Genomic DNA, 16,059 nt, shown 5'->3' with positions numbered 1-16,059 from the left:
CACATTCTCATGACATCAGAGATGAACTACACATGTTTTTATGACCTACCCCTCAGTGTAGCTGAAGCTCACGTTCTGAAACTTCACCTCGCCCGTTGTCAACTGGAGGTCTGTGGCGCTGACATCGTCTTTCACCTGGACAAGACAACATGACAGGAAATGAGATCATCAGTGTGGTGAAACTCAGGGACTAGATGGTCTACTTCCTCCATGGATCAGGGTCTCAGGTCGAGCCGCACACAGTGGATCTCAGACATAAAAACAATATAAAGCACCGCCTTGCAGCTACCGGCATTTTTACCCTCCTCCCGCTTCACTCCTATCTCCACAGTCCCACAGCCCAGAGTCCCACAGCCCAGAGTCCCACAGCCCAGAGTCCCACAGCCCAGAGTCCCACAGCCCAGAGTCCCACAGCCCAGAGTCCCACAGCCCAGAGTCCCACAGCCCAGAGTCCCACAGCCCACAGTCCCACAGCCCAGAGTCCCACAGCTCAGAGTCCCACAGCCCAGAGTCCCACAGCCCAGAGTCCCACAGCGCACAGTCTCACAGCTCCCAGTCTCACAGCCCAGAGTCCCACAGCCCAGAGTCCCACAGCCCAGAGTCCCACAGCCCAGAGTCCCACAGCCCAGAGTCCCACAGCGCACAGTCTCACAGCTCCCAGTCTCACAGCCCAGAGTCCCACAGCCCAGAGTCCCACAGCTCAGAGTCCCACAGCCCAGAGTCCCACAGCCCAGAGTCCCACAGCGCACAGTCTCACAGCTCCCAGTCTCACAGCCCAGAGTCCCACAGCCCAGAGTCCCACAGCCCAGAGTCCCACAGCCCAGAGTCCACAGCCCAGAGTCCCATAGCCCAGAGTCCCATTGCCCAGAGTCCCACAGCCCAGAGTCCCACAGCCCAGAGTCCCACAGCCCAGAGTCCCACAGCCCAGAGTCCCACAGCCCAGAGTCCCACAGCCCAGAGTCTCACAGTCTCACAGCCAAGAGTCCCACAGCCCAGAGTCTCACAGCCCCACAGCCCAGAGCCCCACAGCCCACAGTCCCACAGCCCAGAGTCCCACAGCCCAGAGTCCCACAGCCCACAGTCTCCCAGCCCAGAGTCCCACAGTCTCCCAGCCCAGAGTCCCACAGTCTCCCAGCCCAGAGTCCCACAGTCTCCCAGCCCAGAGTCCCACAGTCTCCCAGCCCAGAGTCCCACAGTCTCTCAGCCCAGAGTCCCACAGTCCCACAGCCCACAGTCTCACAGCCCACAGTCCCACAGTCTCACAGCCCACAGTCCCACAGTCCCACAGCCCACAGTCCCACAGCCCAGAGTCCCACAGTCTCACAGCCCACAGCCCCACAGTCTCACAGCCCAGAGTCCCACAGTCTCACAGCTCACAGCCCCACAGTCTCACAGCCCACAGTCCCACAGTTCCACAGCCCAGAGTCCCACAGCCCAGAGTCCCACAGCCCAGAGTCCCACAGCCCAGAGTCCACAGCGCACAGTCTCACAGCTCCCAGTCTCACAGCCCAGAGTCCCACAGCCCAGAGTCCCACAGCCCAGAGTCCCACAGCCCAGAGTCCCACAGCCCAGAGTCCCACAGCGCACAGTCTCACAGCTCCCAGTCTCACAGCCCAGAGTCCCACAGCCCAGAGTCCCACAGCTCAGAGTCCCACAGCCCAGAGTCCCACAGCCCAGAGTCCCACAGCGCACAGTCTCACAGCTCCCAGTCTCACAGCCCAGAGTCCCACAGCCCAGAGTCCCACAGCCCAGAGTCCCACAGCCCAGAGTCCCACAGCCCAGAGTCCCATAGCCCAGAGTCCCATTGCCCAGAGTCCCACAGCCCAGAGTCCCACAGCCCAGAGTCCCACAGCCCAGAGTCCCACAGCCCAGAGTCCCACAGCCCAGAGTCCCACAGCCCAGAGTCTCACAGTCTCACAGCCCAGAGTCCCACAGCCCAGAGTCTCACAGCCCCACAGCCCAGAGCCCCACAGCCCACAGTCCCACAGCCCAGAGTCCCACAGCCCAGAGTCCCACAGCCCACAGTCTCCCAGCCCAGAGTCCCACAGTCTCCCAGCCCAGAGTCCCACAGTCTCCCAGCCCAGAGTCCCACAGTCTCCCAGCCCAGAGTCCCACAGTCTCCCAGCCCAGAGTCCCACAGTCTCTCAGCCCAGAGTCCCACAGTCCCACAGCCCACAGTCTCACAGCCCACAGTCCCACAGTCTCACAGCCCACAGTCCCACAGTCCCACAGCCCACAGTCCCACAGCCCAGAGTCCCACAGTCTCACAGCCCACAGCCCCACAGTCTCACAGCCCAGAGTCCCACAGTCTCACAGCTCACAGCCCCACAGTCTCACAGCCCACAGTCCCACAGTTCCACAGCCCAGAGTCCCACAGCCCAGAGTCCCACAGCCCAGAGTCCCACAGCCCCACAGTCCCACAGCCCAGAGTCCCACAGCCTCCCAGCCCAGAGTCCCACAGTCTCACAGCCCAGAGTCCCACAGTCTCACAGCCCACAGTCTCACAGCCCACAGTCCCACAGTCTCACAGCCCACAGTCCCACAGTCCCACAGCCCACAGTCCCACAGCCCAGAGTCCCAGAGTCTCACAGCCCACAGCCCCACAGTCTCACAGCCCAGAGTCCCACAGTCTCACAGCCCACAGCCCCACAGTCTCACAGCCCACAGCCCCACAGTCTCACAGCCCAGAGTCCCACAGTCTCCCAGCCCAGAGTCCCACAGTCTCCCAGCCCAGAGTCCCACAGTCTCACAGCCCAGAGTCCCACAGTCTCACAGCCCACAGTCCCACAGTCCCACAGCCCACAGTCCCACAGCCCAGAGTCCCAGAGTCTCACAGCCCACAGCCCCACAGTCTCACAGCCCAGAGTCCCACAGTCTCACAGCCCACAGCCCCACAGTCTCACAGCCCACAGCCCCACAGTCTCACAGCCCAGAGTCCCACAGTCTCACAGCCCACAGCCCCACAGTCCCACAGCCCAGAGTCCCACAGCCCAGAGTCCCACAGCCCAGAGTCCCACAGCCCACAGTCCCACAGCCCAGAGTCCCACAGCCCAGAGTCCCACAGCCCACAGTCGCACTGCCCAGAGTCCCACAGCTCAGAGTCCCACATTCCAGAGTCCTACAGCCCACAGTCCAGAGTCCCACAGCCCAGAGTCCCACAGCCCAGAGTCCCACAGCCTCACAGTCCCACAGTCCCACAGTCCCGAAGCCCACAGTCCCACAGCCCAGAGTCCCACAGCCCAGAGTCCCACAGCCCAGAGTCCCACAGCCCAGAGTCCAGGGTCCCACAGTCCCAAAGCCCGCAGTCCCACAGCACTACAGTCCCACAGTCCCACAGCACCACAGTCCCACAGCCCAGAGTCCCACAGTCCCACAGCCCACAGCACCACAGTCCCACAGCCCACAGTCCAGAGTCCCACAGCCCCACAGCACCACAGCCCACAGTCCCACAGCCCAGAGTCCCACAGCCCACAGCCCAGAGTCCCACAGCCCAGAGTCCCACATCCCAGAGTCCCATAGCCCACACCCCAGAGTCCCATAGCCCACAGCCCAGACTCCCACAGCCCAGAGTCCAGAGTCACACAGTCCCACAGCACTACAGTCCCACAGTTCCACAGCCCACAGCACCACAGTCCCACAGCCCAGAGTCCCACAGTCACACAGCCCACAGCACAATAGTCCCACAGCACCACAGTCCCACAGTCTCACAGCCCCACAACCCACAGTCTCACAGCCCAGAGTCCCACAGTCTCACAGCCCACAGCCCACAGCCCCACAGTCCCACAGTCTCACAGCCCACAGTCCCACATCCCAGAGTCCCACAGTCCCACAGTCTCACAGCCCACAGTCCCACATCCCAGAGTCCCACGGCCCAGAGTCCCACAGCCCAGAGTCCCACAGCCCAGAGTCCACAGTCTCACAGCCCACAGTCTCACAGCCCACAGTCCCACAGCCCACAGTCCCACAGCCCAGAGTCCCACAGCCCAGAGTCCCACAGTCTCACAGCCCAGAGTCCTACAGTCCAGAGTCCCACAGTCCCACAGTCTCACAGCCCACAGTCCCACATCCCAGAGTCCCACAGCCCAGAGTCCCACAGCCCAGAGTCCCACAGCCCAGAGTCCACAGTCTCACAGCCCACGATCTCACAGCCCACAGTCCCACAGCCCAGAGTCCCACAGCCCAGAGTCCCACAGTCTCACAGCCCAGAGTCCTACAGTCCAGAGTCCCACAGTCCAGAGCCCCACAGTCCAGAGTCCCACAGTCCAGAGTCCCACAGTCCAGAGTCCCACAGCCCAGAGTCCCAAAGTCCCACAACCCAGAGTCCCACAACCCAGAGTCCCACAGCCCACAGTCCAGAGTCCCACAGCCCACAGCCCAGAGTCCCACAGCCCACAGCCCAGACTCCCACAGCCCAGTCCCACAGCCCAGAGTCCCACAGCCCAGAGTCCCACAGCCCAGAGTCTCAAAGCCCACAGCACCACAGTCCCACAGCCCAGAGTCCCACAGCCCAGAGTCCCACAGCCCAGAGTCCCACAGCCCAGAGTCCCACAGCCCAGTCCCGAAGCCCACAGTCCAGAGTCCCACAGTCCCAAAGCCCACAGTCCCAAAGCCCACAGTCCCACAGCACTACAGTCCCACAGTTCCACAGCACCACAGTCCCACAGCCCAGAGTCCCACAGTCTCACAGCCCAGAGTGTCACAGCCCAGAGTCCCACAGCCCACAGTCTCACAGCCCAGAGTCCCACAGCCCAGAGTCCCAAAGCCCACAGTCCCACAGCCCAGAGTCCCACAGCCCACAGTCCTACAGCCCAGAGTCCCACAGTCTCAAAGCCCAGAGTCCTACAGTCCAGAGTCCCACAGTCCAGAGTCCCACAGTCCAGAGCCCCACAGTCCCACAGTCCAAAGTCCCACAGTCCAGAGTCCCACAGTCCAGAGTCCCACAGTCCAGAGCCCCACAGTCCCACAGCCCACAGTCCCACAGTCCAAAGTCCCACAGTCCAGAGTCCCACAGTCCAGAGTCCCACAGCCCAAAGTCCCACAACCCAAAGTCCCACAACCCAAAGTCCCACAACCCAGAGTCCCACAGCCCAGAGTCCCACAGCCCACAGCCCAGAGTCCCACAGCCCAGAGTCCCACAACCCAGAGTCCCACAGCCCAGAGTCCCACAGCCCACAGCCCAGAGTCCCACAGCCCACAGTCCCACAGCACTACAGTCCCACAGTCCCACAGTCCCACTGCACCACAGTCCCACAGCCCAGAGTCCCACAGTCCCACAGTCCCACAGCCCAGAGTCCCACAGTCCCACAGCCCAGAGTCCCACAGTCCCACAGCCCAGAGTCCCACAGCCCAGAGTCCCAAAGCCCACAGTCCCACAGCACTACAGTCCCACAGTCCCACAGTCCCACAGTCCCGAAGCCCACAGTCCCACAGCCCAGAGTCCCACAGCCCAGAGTCCCACAGCCCAGAGTCCAGAGTCCCACAGTCCCAAAGCCCGCAGTCCCACAGCACTACAGTCCCACAGTCCCACAGCACCACAGTCCCACAGCCCAGAGTCCCACAGTCCCACAGCCCACAGCACCACAGTCCCACAGCCCACAGTCCAGAGTCCCACAGCCCCACAGCACCACAGCCCAGAGTCCCAAAGCCCACAGCACCACAGTCCCACAGCCCAGAGTCCCACAGCCCAGAGTCCCACAGCCCAGTCCTGAAGCCCACAGTCCCACAGCCCAGAGTCCCACAGCCCACAGCCCAGAGTCCCACAGCCCAGAGTCCCACAGCCCAGAGTCCCACATCCCAGAGTCCCACAGCCCACAGCCCAGAGTCCCATAGCCCACAGCACAGACTCCCACAGCCCAGAGTCCAGAGTCACACAGTCCCACAGCACTACAGTCCCACAGTCCCACAGCCCACAGCACAATAGTCCCACAGCACCACAGTCCCACAGCCCACAGCACCACAGTCCACAGTCCAGAGTCCCACAGCCCCACAGCCCACAGCACCACAGCCCAGAGTCTCAAAGCCCACAGCACCACAGTCCCACAGTCCAGAGTCCCACAGCCCAGAGTCCCACAGCCCAGAGTCCCACAGCCCAGTCCCGAAGCCCACAGTCCCACAGTCTCACAGCCCCACAACCCACAGTCTCACAGCCCAGAGTCCCACAGTCTCACAGCCCACAGCCCCACAGTCCCACAGTCTCACAGCCCACAGCCCCACAGTCCCACAGTCTCACAGCCCACAGTCCCACATCCCAGAGTCCCACAGTCCCAGAGTCCCACAGCCCAGAGTCCCACAGCCCAGAGTCCACAGTCTCACAGCCCACAGTCTCACAGCCCACAGTCTCACAGCCCACAGTCCCACAGCCCACAGTCCCACAGCCCACAGTCCCACAGCCCAGAGTCCCACAGTCTCACAGCCCAGAGTCCCACAGTCCAGAGTCCCACAGTCCAGAGTCCCACAGTCCAGAGTCCCACAGTCCAGAGTCCCACAGTCCAGAGTCCCACAGCCCAGAGTCCCAAAGTCCCACAACCCAGAGTCCCACAAACCAGAGTCCCACAGCCCACAGTCCAGAGTCCCACAGCCCACAGCCCAGAGTCCCACAGCCCACAGCCCAGACTCCCACAGCCCAGTCCTGAAGCCCACAGTCCCACAGCCCAGAGTCCCACAGCCCAGAGTCCCACAGCCCAGAGTCCCACAGCGCACAGCCCAGAGTCCCATAGCCCACAGCCCACAGTCTCACAGCCCAGAGTCCCACAGCCCAGAGTCCCACAGCCCAGTCCCGAAGCCCACAGTCCAGAGTCCCACAGCCCACAGCACCACAGTCCCACAGTCCCAAAGCCCACAGTCCCAAAGCCCACAGTCCCACAGCACTACAGTCCCACAGTTCCACAGTCCAGAGTCCCACAGTCCCACAGCCCAGAGTCCCACAGCAATACAGTCCCACAGCACAGAGTCCCACAGCACCACAGTCCCATAGCCCAGAGTCCCACAGTCCACAGCACCACAGCCCAGAGTCGCACAGCCCACAGCACCACAGCCCACAGTCCCACAGCCCAAGGTCCCACAACGCTGAGTCCCACAGCCCATAGCAACACAGCCCAACGTTCCACAGTCCCACAACCCTGAGTCCTACAGCCCACAGCACCACTGTCCACAGTCCCACAGTCCCATAGCTCCACAGCCCACAGTCCACAGTCCCACAGCCCCAAGCCAACAGCGCACAGTCCAGAGTTCCACAGCCCCACTGCACCACAGCCCAGAGTCTCAAAGCCCACAGCACCACAGTCCCACAGCCCAGAGTCCCACAGCCCAGAGTCCCACAGCCCAGAGTCCCACAGCCCAGTCCCGAAGCCCACAGTCCAGAGTCCCACAGTCCCAAAGCCCACAGTCCCACAGCACTACAGTCCCACAGTTCCACAGCACCACAGTCCCACAGCCCAGGGTCCCCCAGTCCCACAGCCCACAGCACCACAGTCCCACAGTCCAGAGTCCACAGCCCAGAGTCCCACAGCCCAGTCCCGAAGCCCACAGTCCCACAGTCTCACAGCCCCACAGCCCACAGTCTCACAGCCCAGAGTCCCACAGTCTCACAGCCCACAGCCCCACAGTCCCACAGTCTCACAGCCCACAGTCCCACATCCCAGAGTCCCACAGCCCAGAGTCCCACAGCCCAGAGTCCCACAGCCCAGAGTCCACAGTCTCACAGCCCACAGTCTCACAGCCCACAGCCCACAGTCTCACAGCCCACAGTCCAGAGTCCCACAGTCTCACAGCCCAGAGTCCCACAGCCCAGAGTCCCACAGCCCAGAGTCCCACAGCCCAGAGTCCCACAGCCGAGTCCCACAGTCCCACAGCCCAGAGTCCCACGGCCCAGAGTCCCACGGCCCAGAGTCCCACAGTCCAGAGTCCCACAGTCCAGAGTCCCAAATCCCACAGCACCACAGTCCCACAGCCCAGAGTCCCACAGCCCAGAGTCCCACAGCCCAGTCCCGAAGCCCACAGTCCCACAGCCCAGAGTCCCACAGCCCACAGCCCAGAGTCTCACAGCCCAGAGTCCCACAGCCCAGAGTCCAGAGTCACACAGTCCCACAGCACTACACTCCCACAGTCTCACAGCCCCACAGCCCACAGTCTCACAGCCCACAGCCCCACAGTCCCACAGTCTCACAGCCCACAGTCCCACATCCCAGAGTCCCACAGTCCCACAGTCTCACAGCCCACAGTCCCACATCCCAGAGTCCCACAGCCCAGAGTCCCACAGCCCAGAGTCCCACAGCCAGAGTCCCACAGCCCAGAGTCCCACAGCCCAGAGTCCCACAGTCCCACAGTCTCACAGCCCACAGTCCCACATCCCAGAGTCCCACAGCCCAGAGTCCCACAGCCCAGAGTCCCACAGCCCAGAGTCCCACAGCCCAGAGTCTCACAGCCCACAGCCCACAGTCTCACAGCCCACAGTCCAGAGTCCCACAGTCTCACAGCCCAGAGTCCCACAGCCCAGAGTCCCACAGCCCAGAGTCCCACAGCCCAGAGTCCCACAGCCCAGAGTCCCACAGTCTCACAGCCCAGAGTCCCACAGCCCAGAGTCCCACGGCCCAGAGTCCACGGCCCAGAGTCCCACGGCCCAGAGTCCCACAGTCTCACAGCCCAGAGTCCCACAGTCCAGAGTCCCACAGTCCAGAGTCCCACAGTCCAGAGTCCCACAGCCCAGAGTCCCACAGCCCAGAGTCCCACAGCCCAGAGTCCCACAGCCCAGAGTCCCACAGCCCAGAGTCCCACAGCCCACAGTCCCACAGCCCAGAGTCCAGAGTCCCACAGCCCAGAGTCCAGAGTCACACAGTCCCACAGCACTACAGTCCCACAGTCTCACAGCCCCACAGCCCACAGTCTCACAGCCCCACAGTCCCACAGTCTCACAGCCCACAGTCCCACATCCCAGAGTCCCACAGTCCCACAGTCTCACAGCCCACAGTCCCACATCCCAGAGTCCCACAGCCCAGAGTCCCACAGCCCAGAGTCCCACAGCCCAGAGTCCCACAGCCCAGAGTCCACAGTCTCACAGCCCACAGTCTCACAGCCCACAGCCCACAGTCTCACAGCCCACAGTCCAGAGTCCCACAGTCTCACAGCCCAGAGTCCCACAGCCCAGAGTCCCACAGCCCAGAGTCCCACAGCCCACAGCCCCACAGTCCCACAGTCTCACAGCCCACAGTCCCACATCCCAGAGTCCCACAGTCCCACAGTCTCACAGCCCACAGTCCCACATCCCAGAGTCCCACAGCCCAGAGTCCCACAGCCCAGAGTCCCACAGCCCAGAGTCCCACAGCCCAGAGTCCACAGTCTCACAGCCCACAGTCTCACAGCCCACAGCCCACAGTCTCACAGCCCACAGTCCAGAGTCCACAGTCTCACAGCCCAGAGTCCCACAGCCCAGAGTCCCACAGCCCACAGTCCCACAGCCCAGAGTCCAGAGTCCCACAGCCCAGAGTCCCACAGCCCAGAGTCCAGAGTCACACAGTCCCACAGCACTACAGTCCCACAGTCTCACAGCCCCACAGCCCACAGTCTCACAGCCCACAGCCCCACAGTCCCACAGTCTCACAGCCCACAGTCCCACATCCCAGAGTCCCACAGTCCCACAGTCTCACAGCCCAGAGTCCCACAGCCCAGAGTCCCACGGCCCAGAGTCCCACGGCCCAGAGTCCCACGGCCCAGAGTCCCACAGCCCAGAGTCCCACAGCCCAGAGTCCCACAGTCTCACAGTCCAGAGTCCCACAGTCCAGAGTCCCACAGTCCAGAGTCCCAAATCCCACAGCACCACAGTCCCACAGCCCAGAGTCCCACAGCCCAGAGTCCCACAGCCCAGTCCCGAAGCCCACAGTCCCACAGCCCAGAGTCCCACAGCCCAGAGTCCAGAGTCACACAGTCCCACAGCACTACAGTCCCACAGTTCCACAGCCCACAGCACCACAGTCCCACAGCCCAGAGTCCCATAGTCCCACAGCCCACAGCACCATAGTCCCACAGCACCACAGTCCCACAGCCCAGAGTCCCACAGCCCAGAGTCCCACAGCCCAGAGTCCCACAGCCCAGAGTCCACAGTCTCACAGCCCACAGTCTCACAGCCCACAGCCCACAGTCTCACAGCCCACAGTCCAGAGTCCCACAGTCTCACAGCCCAGAGTCCCACAGCCCAGAGTCCCACAGCCCAGAGTCCCACAGCCCAGAGTCCACAGTCCCACAGCCCAGAGTCCCACGGCCCAGAGTCCCACGGCCCAGAGTCCCACGGCCCAGAGTCCCACAGCCCAGAGTCCCACAGTCTCACAGCCCAGAGTCCCACAGTCCAGAGTCCCACAGTCCAGAGTCCCAAATCCCACAGCACCACAGTCCCACAGCCCAGAGTCCCACAGCCCAGAGTCCCACAGCCCAGTCCCGAAGCCCACAGTCCCACAGCCCAGAGTCCACAGCCCACAGCCCAGAGTCCACAGCCCAGAGTCCCACAGCCCAGAGTCCCACAGTCTCACAGTCCAGAGTCCCACAGTCCAGAGTCCCAAATCCCACAGCACCACAGTCCCACAGCCCAGAGTCCCACAGCCCAGAGTCCCACAGCCCAGTCCCGAAGCCCACAGTCCCACAGCCCAGAGTCCCACAGCCCAGAGTCCAGAGTCACACAGTCCCACAGCACTACAGTCCCACAGTTCCACAGCCCACAGCACCACAGTCCCACAGCCCAGAGTCCCATAGTCCCACAGCCCACAGCACCATAGTCCCACAGCACCACAGTCCCACAGCCCAGAGTCCCACAGCCCAGAGTCCCACAGCCCAGAGTCCCACAGCCCAGAGTCCACAGTCTCACAGCCCACAGTCTCACAGCCCACAGCCCACAGTCTCACAGCCCACAGTCCAGAGTCCCACAGTCTCACAGCCCAGAGTCCCACAGCCCAGAGTCCCACAGCCCAGAGTCCCACAGCCCAGAGTCCCACAGTCCCACAGCCCAGAGTCCCACGGCCCAGAGTCCCACGGCCCAGAGTCCCACGGCCCAGAGTCCACAGCCCAGAGTCCCACAGTCCCACAGCCCAGAGTCCCACAGCCCAGAGTCCCACAGTCCAGAGTCCCAAATCCCACAGCACCACAGTCCCACAGCCCAGAGTCCCACAGCCCAGAGTCCCACAGCCCAGTCCCGAAGCCCACAGTCCCACAGCCCAGAGTCCCACAGCCCACAGCCCAGAGTCCCACAGCCCAGAGTCCACAGCCCAGAGTCCAGAGTCACACAGTCCCACAGCACTACACTCCCACAGTCTCACAGCCCCACAGCCCACAGTCTCACAGCCCACAGCCCCACAGTCCCACAGTCTCACAGCCCACAGTCCCACATCCCAGAGTCCCACAGTCCCACAGTCTCACAGCCCACAGTCCCACATCCCAGAGTCCCACAGCCCAGAGTCCCACAGCCCAGAGTCCCACAGCCCAGAGTCCACAGCCCAGAGTCCCACAGTCCCACAGTCTCACAGCCCACAGTCCCACATCCCAGAGTCCCACAGCCCAGAGTCCCACAGCCCAGAGTCCCACAGCCCAGAGTCCACAGTCTCACAGCCCACAGTCTCACAGCCCACAGCCCACAGTCTCACAGCCCACAGTCCAGAGTCCCACAGTCTCACAGCCCAGAGTCCCACAGCCCAGAGTCCCACAGCCCAGAGTCCCACAGCACAGAGTCCCACAGCCCAGAGTCCCACAGTCCAGAGTCCCACAGTCTCACAGCCCAGAGTCCCACAGCCCAGAGTCCCACGGCCCAGAGTCCCACGGCCCAGAGTCCCACAGTCTCACAGCCCAGAGTCCCACAGTCCAGAGTCCCACAGTCCAGAGTCCCACAGCCCAGAGTCCCACAGCCCAGAGTCCCACAGCCCAGAGTCCCACAGCCCAGAGTCCAGAGTCCCACAGCCCAGAGTCCCACAGCCCAGAGTCACACAGTCCCACAGCACTACAGTCCCACAGTCTCACAGCCCCACAGCCCACAGTCTCACAGCCCACAGCCCCACAGTCTCACAGCCCACAGTCCCACATCCCAGAGTCCCACAGTCCCACAGTCTCACAGCCCACAGTCCCACAGCCCAGAGTCCCACAGCCCAGAGTCCCACAGCCCAGAGTCCACAGTCTCACAGCCCACAGTCTCACAGCCCACAGTCTCACAGCCCACAGTTCAGAGTCCCACAGTCTCACAGCCCAGAGTCCCACAGCCCAGAGTCCCACAGCCCAGAGTCCCACAGCCCACAGCCCCACAGTCCCACAGTCTCACAGCCCACAGTCCCACATCCCAGAGTCCCACAGTCCCACAGTCTCACAGCCCACAGTCCCACATCCCAGAGTCCCACAGCCCAGAGTCCACAGTCTCACAGCCCACAGTCTCACAGCCCACAGCCCACAGTCTCACAGCCCACAGTCCAGAGTCCCACAGTCTCACAGCCCAGAGTCCCACAGCCCAGAGTCCCACAGCCCAGAGTCCCACAGCCCAGAGTCCCACAGTCTCACAGTCCAGAGTCCCACAGTCCAGAGTCCCACAGTCCAGAGTCCCAAATCCCACAGCACCACAGTCCCACAGCCCAGAGTCCCACAGCCCAGAGTCCCACAGCCCAGTCCCGAAGCCCACAGTCCCACAGCCCAGAGTCCCACAGCCCAGAGTCCAGAGTCACACAGTCCCACAGCACTACAGTCCCACAGTTCCACAGCCCACAGCACCACAGTCCCACAGCCCAGAGTCCCATAGTCCCACAGCCCACAGCACCATAGTCCCACAGCACCACAGTCCCACAGCCCAGAGTCCCACAGCCCAGAGTCCCACAGCCCAGAGTCCCACAGCCCAGAGTCCACAGTCTCACAGCCCACAGTCTCACAGCCCACAGCCCACAGTCTCACAGCCCACAGTCCAGAGTCCCACAGTCTCACAGCCCAGAGTCCCACAGCCCAGAGTCCCACAGCCCAGAGTCCCACAGCCCAGAGTCCCACAGTCCCACAGCCCAGAGTCCCACGGCCCAGAGTCCCACGGCCCAGAGTCCCACGGCCCAGAGTCCCACGGCCCAGAGTCCCACAGCCCAGAGTCCCACAGTCTCACAGCCCAGAGTCCCACAGTCCAGAGTCCCACAGTCCAGAGTCCCAAATCCCACAGCACCACAGTCCCACAGCCCAGAGTCCCACAGCCCAGAGTCCCACAGCCCAGTCCCGAAGCCCACAGTCCCACAGCCCAGAGTCCCACAGCCCACAGCCCAGAGTCCCACAGCCCAGAGTCCCACAGCCCAGAGTCCAGAGTCACACAGTCCCACAGCACTACACTCCCACAGTCTCACAGCCCCACAGCCCACAGTCTCACAGCCCACAGCCCCACAGTCCCACAGTCTCACAGCCCACAGTCCCACATCCCAGAGTCCCACAGTCCCACAGTCTCACAGCCCACAGTCCCACATCCCAGAGTCCCACAGCCCAGAGTCCCACAGCCCAGAGTCCCACAGCCCAGAGTCCCACAGCCCAGAGTCCCACAGTCCCACAGTCTCACAGCCCACAGTCCCACATCCCAGAGTCCCACAGCCCAGAGTCCCACAGCCCAGAGTCCCACAGCCCAGAGCCCACAGTCTCACAGCCCACAGTCTCACAGCCCACAGCCCACAGTCTCACAGCCCACAGTCCAGAGTCCCACAGTCACACAGCCCAGAGTCCCACAGCCCAGAGTCCCACAGCCCAGAGTCCCACAGCACAGAGTCCCACAGCCCAGAGTCCCACAGTCCAGAGTCCCACAGTCTCACAGCCCAGAGTCCCACAGCCCAGAGTCCCACGGCCCAGAGTCCCACGGCCCAGAGTCCCACAGTCTCACAGCCCAGAGTCCTACAGTCCAGAGTCCCACAGTCCAGAGTCCCACAGCCCAGAGTCCCACAGCCCAGAGTCCCACAGCCCAGAGTCCCACAGCCCAGAGTCCAGAGTCCCACAGCCCAGAGTCCCACAGCCCAGAGTCACACAGTCCCACAGCACTACAGTCCCACAGTCTCACAGCCCCACAGCCCACAGTCTCACAGCCCACAGCCCCACAGTCTCACAGCCCACAGTCCCACATCCCAGAGTCCCACAGTCCCACAGTCTCACAGCCCACAGTCCCACAGCCCAGAGTCCCACAGCCCAGAGTCCCACAGCCCAGAGTCCACAGTCTCACAGCCCACAGTCTCACAGCCCACAGTCTCACAGCCCCAGTTCAGAGTCCCACAGTCTCACAGCCCAGAGTCCCACAGCCCAGAGTCCCACAGCCCAGAGTCCCACAGCCCAGCCCCACAGTCCCACAGTCTCACAGCCCACAGTCCCACATCCCAGAGTCCCACAGTCCCACAGTCTCACAGCCCACAGTCCCACATCCCAGAGTCCCACAGCCCAGAGTCCACAGTCTCACAGCCCACAGTCTCACAGCCCACAGCCCACAGTCTCACAGCCCACAGTCCAGAGTCCCACCTCACAGCCCAGAGTCCCACAGCCCAGAGTCCCACAGCCCAGAGTCCCACAGCCCAGAGTCCCACAGTCTCACAGTCCAGAGTCCCACAGTCCAGAGTCCCACAGTCCAGAGTCCCAAATCCCACAGCACCACAGTCCCACAGCCCAGAGTCCCACAGCCCAGAGTCCCACAGCCCAGTCCCAAGCCCACAGTCCACAGCCCAGAGTCCCACAGCCCAGAGTCCAGAGTCACACAGTCCCACAGCACTACAGTCCCACAGTTCCACAGCCCACAGCACCACAGTCCCACAGCCCAGAGTCCCATAGTCCCACAGCCCACAGCACCATAGTCCCACAGCACCACAGTCCCACAGCCCAGAGTCCCACAGCCCAGAGTCCCACAGCCCAGAGTCCACAGCCCAGAGTCCACAGTCTCACAGTCAGTCCACAGCCCACAGCCCACAGTCTCACAGCCCACAGTCCAGAGTCCCACAGTCTCACAGCCCAGAGTCCCACAGCCCAGAGTCCCACAGCCCAGAGTCCCACAGCCCAGAGTCCCACAGTCCCACAGCCCAGAGTCCCACGGCCCAGAGTCCCAGAGTCCCAGCCCAGAGTCCCCAGCCCAGAGTCCCACAGTCTCACAGCCCAGTCCCACAGTCCACAGTCCCCAGTCCAGAGTCCCAAATCCCACAGCCCACAGTCCCACAGCCCAGAGTCCCACAGCCCAGAGTCCCACAGCCCAGCCCACAGTCCCACAGCCCAGAGTCCCACAGCCCACAGCCCAGAGTCCCACAGCCCAGAGTCCCACAGCCCAGAGTCCCACAGTCTCACAGTCCAGAGTCCCACAGTCCAGAGTCCCAAATCCCACAGCACCACAGTCCCACAGCCCAGAGTCCCACAGCCCAGAGTCCCACAGCCCAGTCCCGAAGCCCACAGTCCCACAGCCCAGAGTCCACAGCCCAGAGTCCAGAGTCACACAGTCCCACAGCACTACAGTCCCACAGTTCCACAGCCCACAGCACCACAGTCCCACAGCCCAGAGTCCCATAGTCCCACAGCCCACAGCACCATAGTCCCACAGCACCACAGTCCCACAGCCCAGAGTCCCACAGCCCAGAGTCCCACAGCCCAGAGTCCCACAGCCCAGAGTCCACAGTCTCACAGCCCACAGTCTCACAGCCCACAGCCCACAGTCTCACAGCCCACAGTCCAGAGTCCCACAGTCTCACAGCCCAGAGTCCCACAGCCCAGAGTCCCCAGCCCAGAGTCCCACAGCCCAGAGTCCCACAGTCCCACAGCCCAGAGTCCCACGGCCCAGAGTCCCACGGCCCAGAGTCCCACGGCCCAGAGTCCCACAGCCCAGAGTCCCACAGTCTCACAGCCCAGAGTCCCACAGTCCAGAGTCCCACAGTCCAGAGTCCCAAATCCCACAGCACCACAGTCCCACAGCCCAGAGTCCCACAGCCCAGAGTCCCACGGCCCAGTCCCGAAGCCCACAGTCCCACAGCCCAGAGTCCCACAGCCCACAGCCCAGAGTCCCACAGCCCAGAGTCCCACAGCCCAGAGTCCAGAGTCACACAGTCCCACAGCACTACACTCCCACAG

The 16,059-nt window shown here is 63.2% G+C and overlaps 1 protein-coding gene across 2 annotated transcripts in view; it reads right to left on the bottom strand.

The window, feature by feature from the left end:
* Window positions 1-16,059, bottom strand: part of abcb6b (ATP-binding cassette, sub-family B (MDR/TAP), member 6b) — a 71,813-nt gene that overhangs the window by 16,135 nt on the left and 39,619 nt on the right. For both annotated transcript variants that reach the window (XM_052492702.1, XM_052492703.1), the window contains one exon: window positions 50-135. In XM_052492702.1, the coding sequence (XP_052348662.1) occupies window positions 50-135 (86 nt within the window). The remainder of the gene's footprint in view (window positions 1-49; window positions 136-16,059) is intronic.

This window comes from Oncorhynchus keta, chromosome 34 (assembly GCF_023373465.1).
Source record: "Oncorhynchus keta strain PuntledgeMale-10-30-2019 chromosome 34, Oket_V2, whole genome shotgun sequence".
Lineage (NCBI taxonomy): Eukaryota > Metazoa > Chordata > Actinopteri > Salmoniformes > Salmonidae > Oncorhynchus > Oncorhynchus keta.
This window is presented reverse-complemented; position numbering and strand designations above follow the sequence as displayed.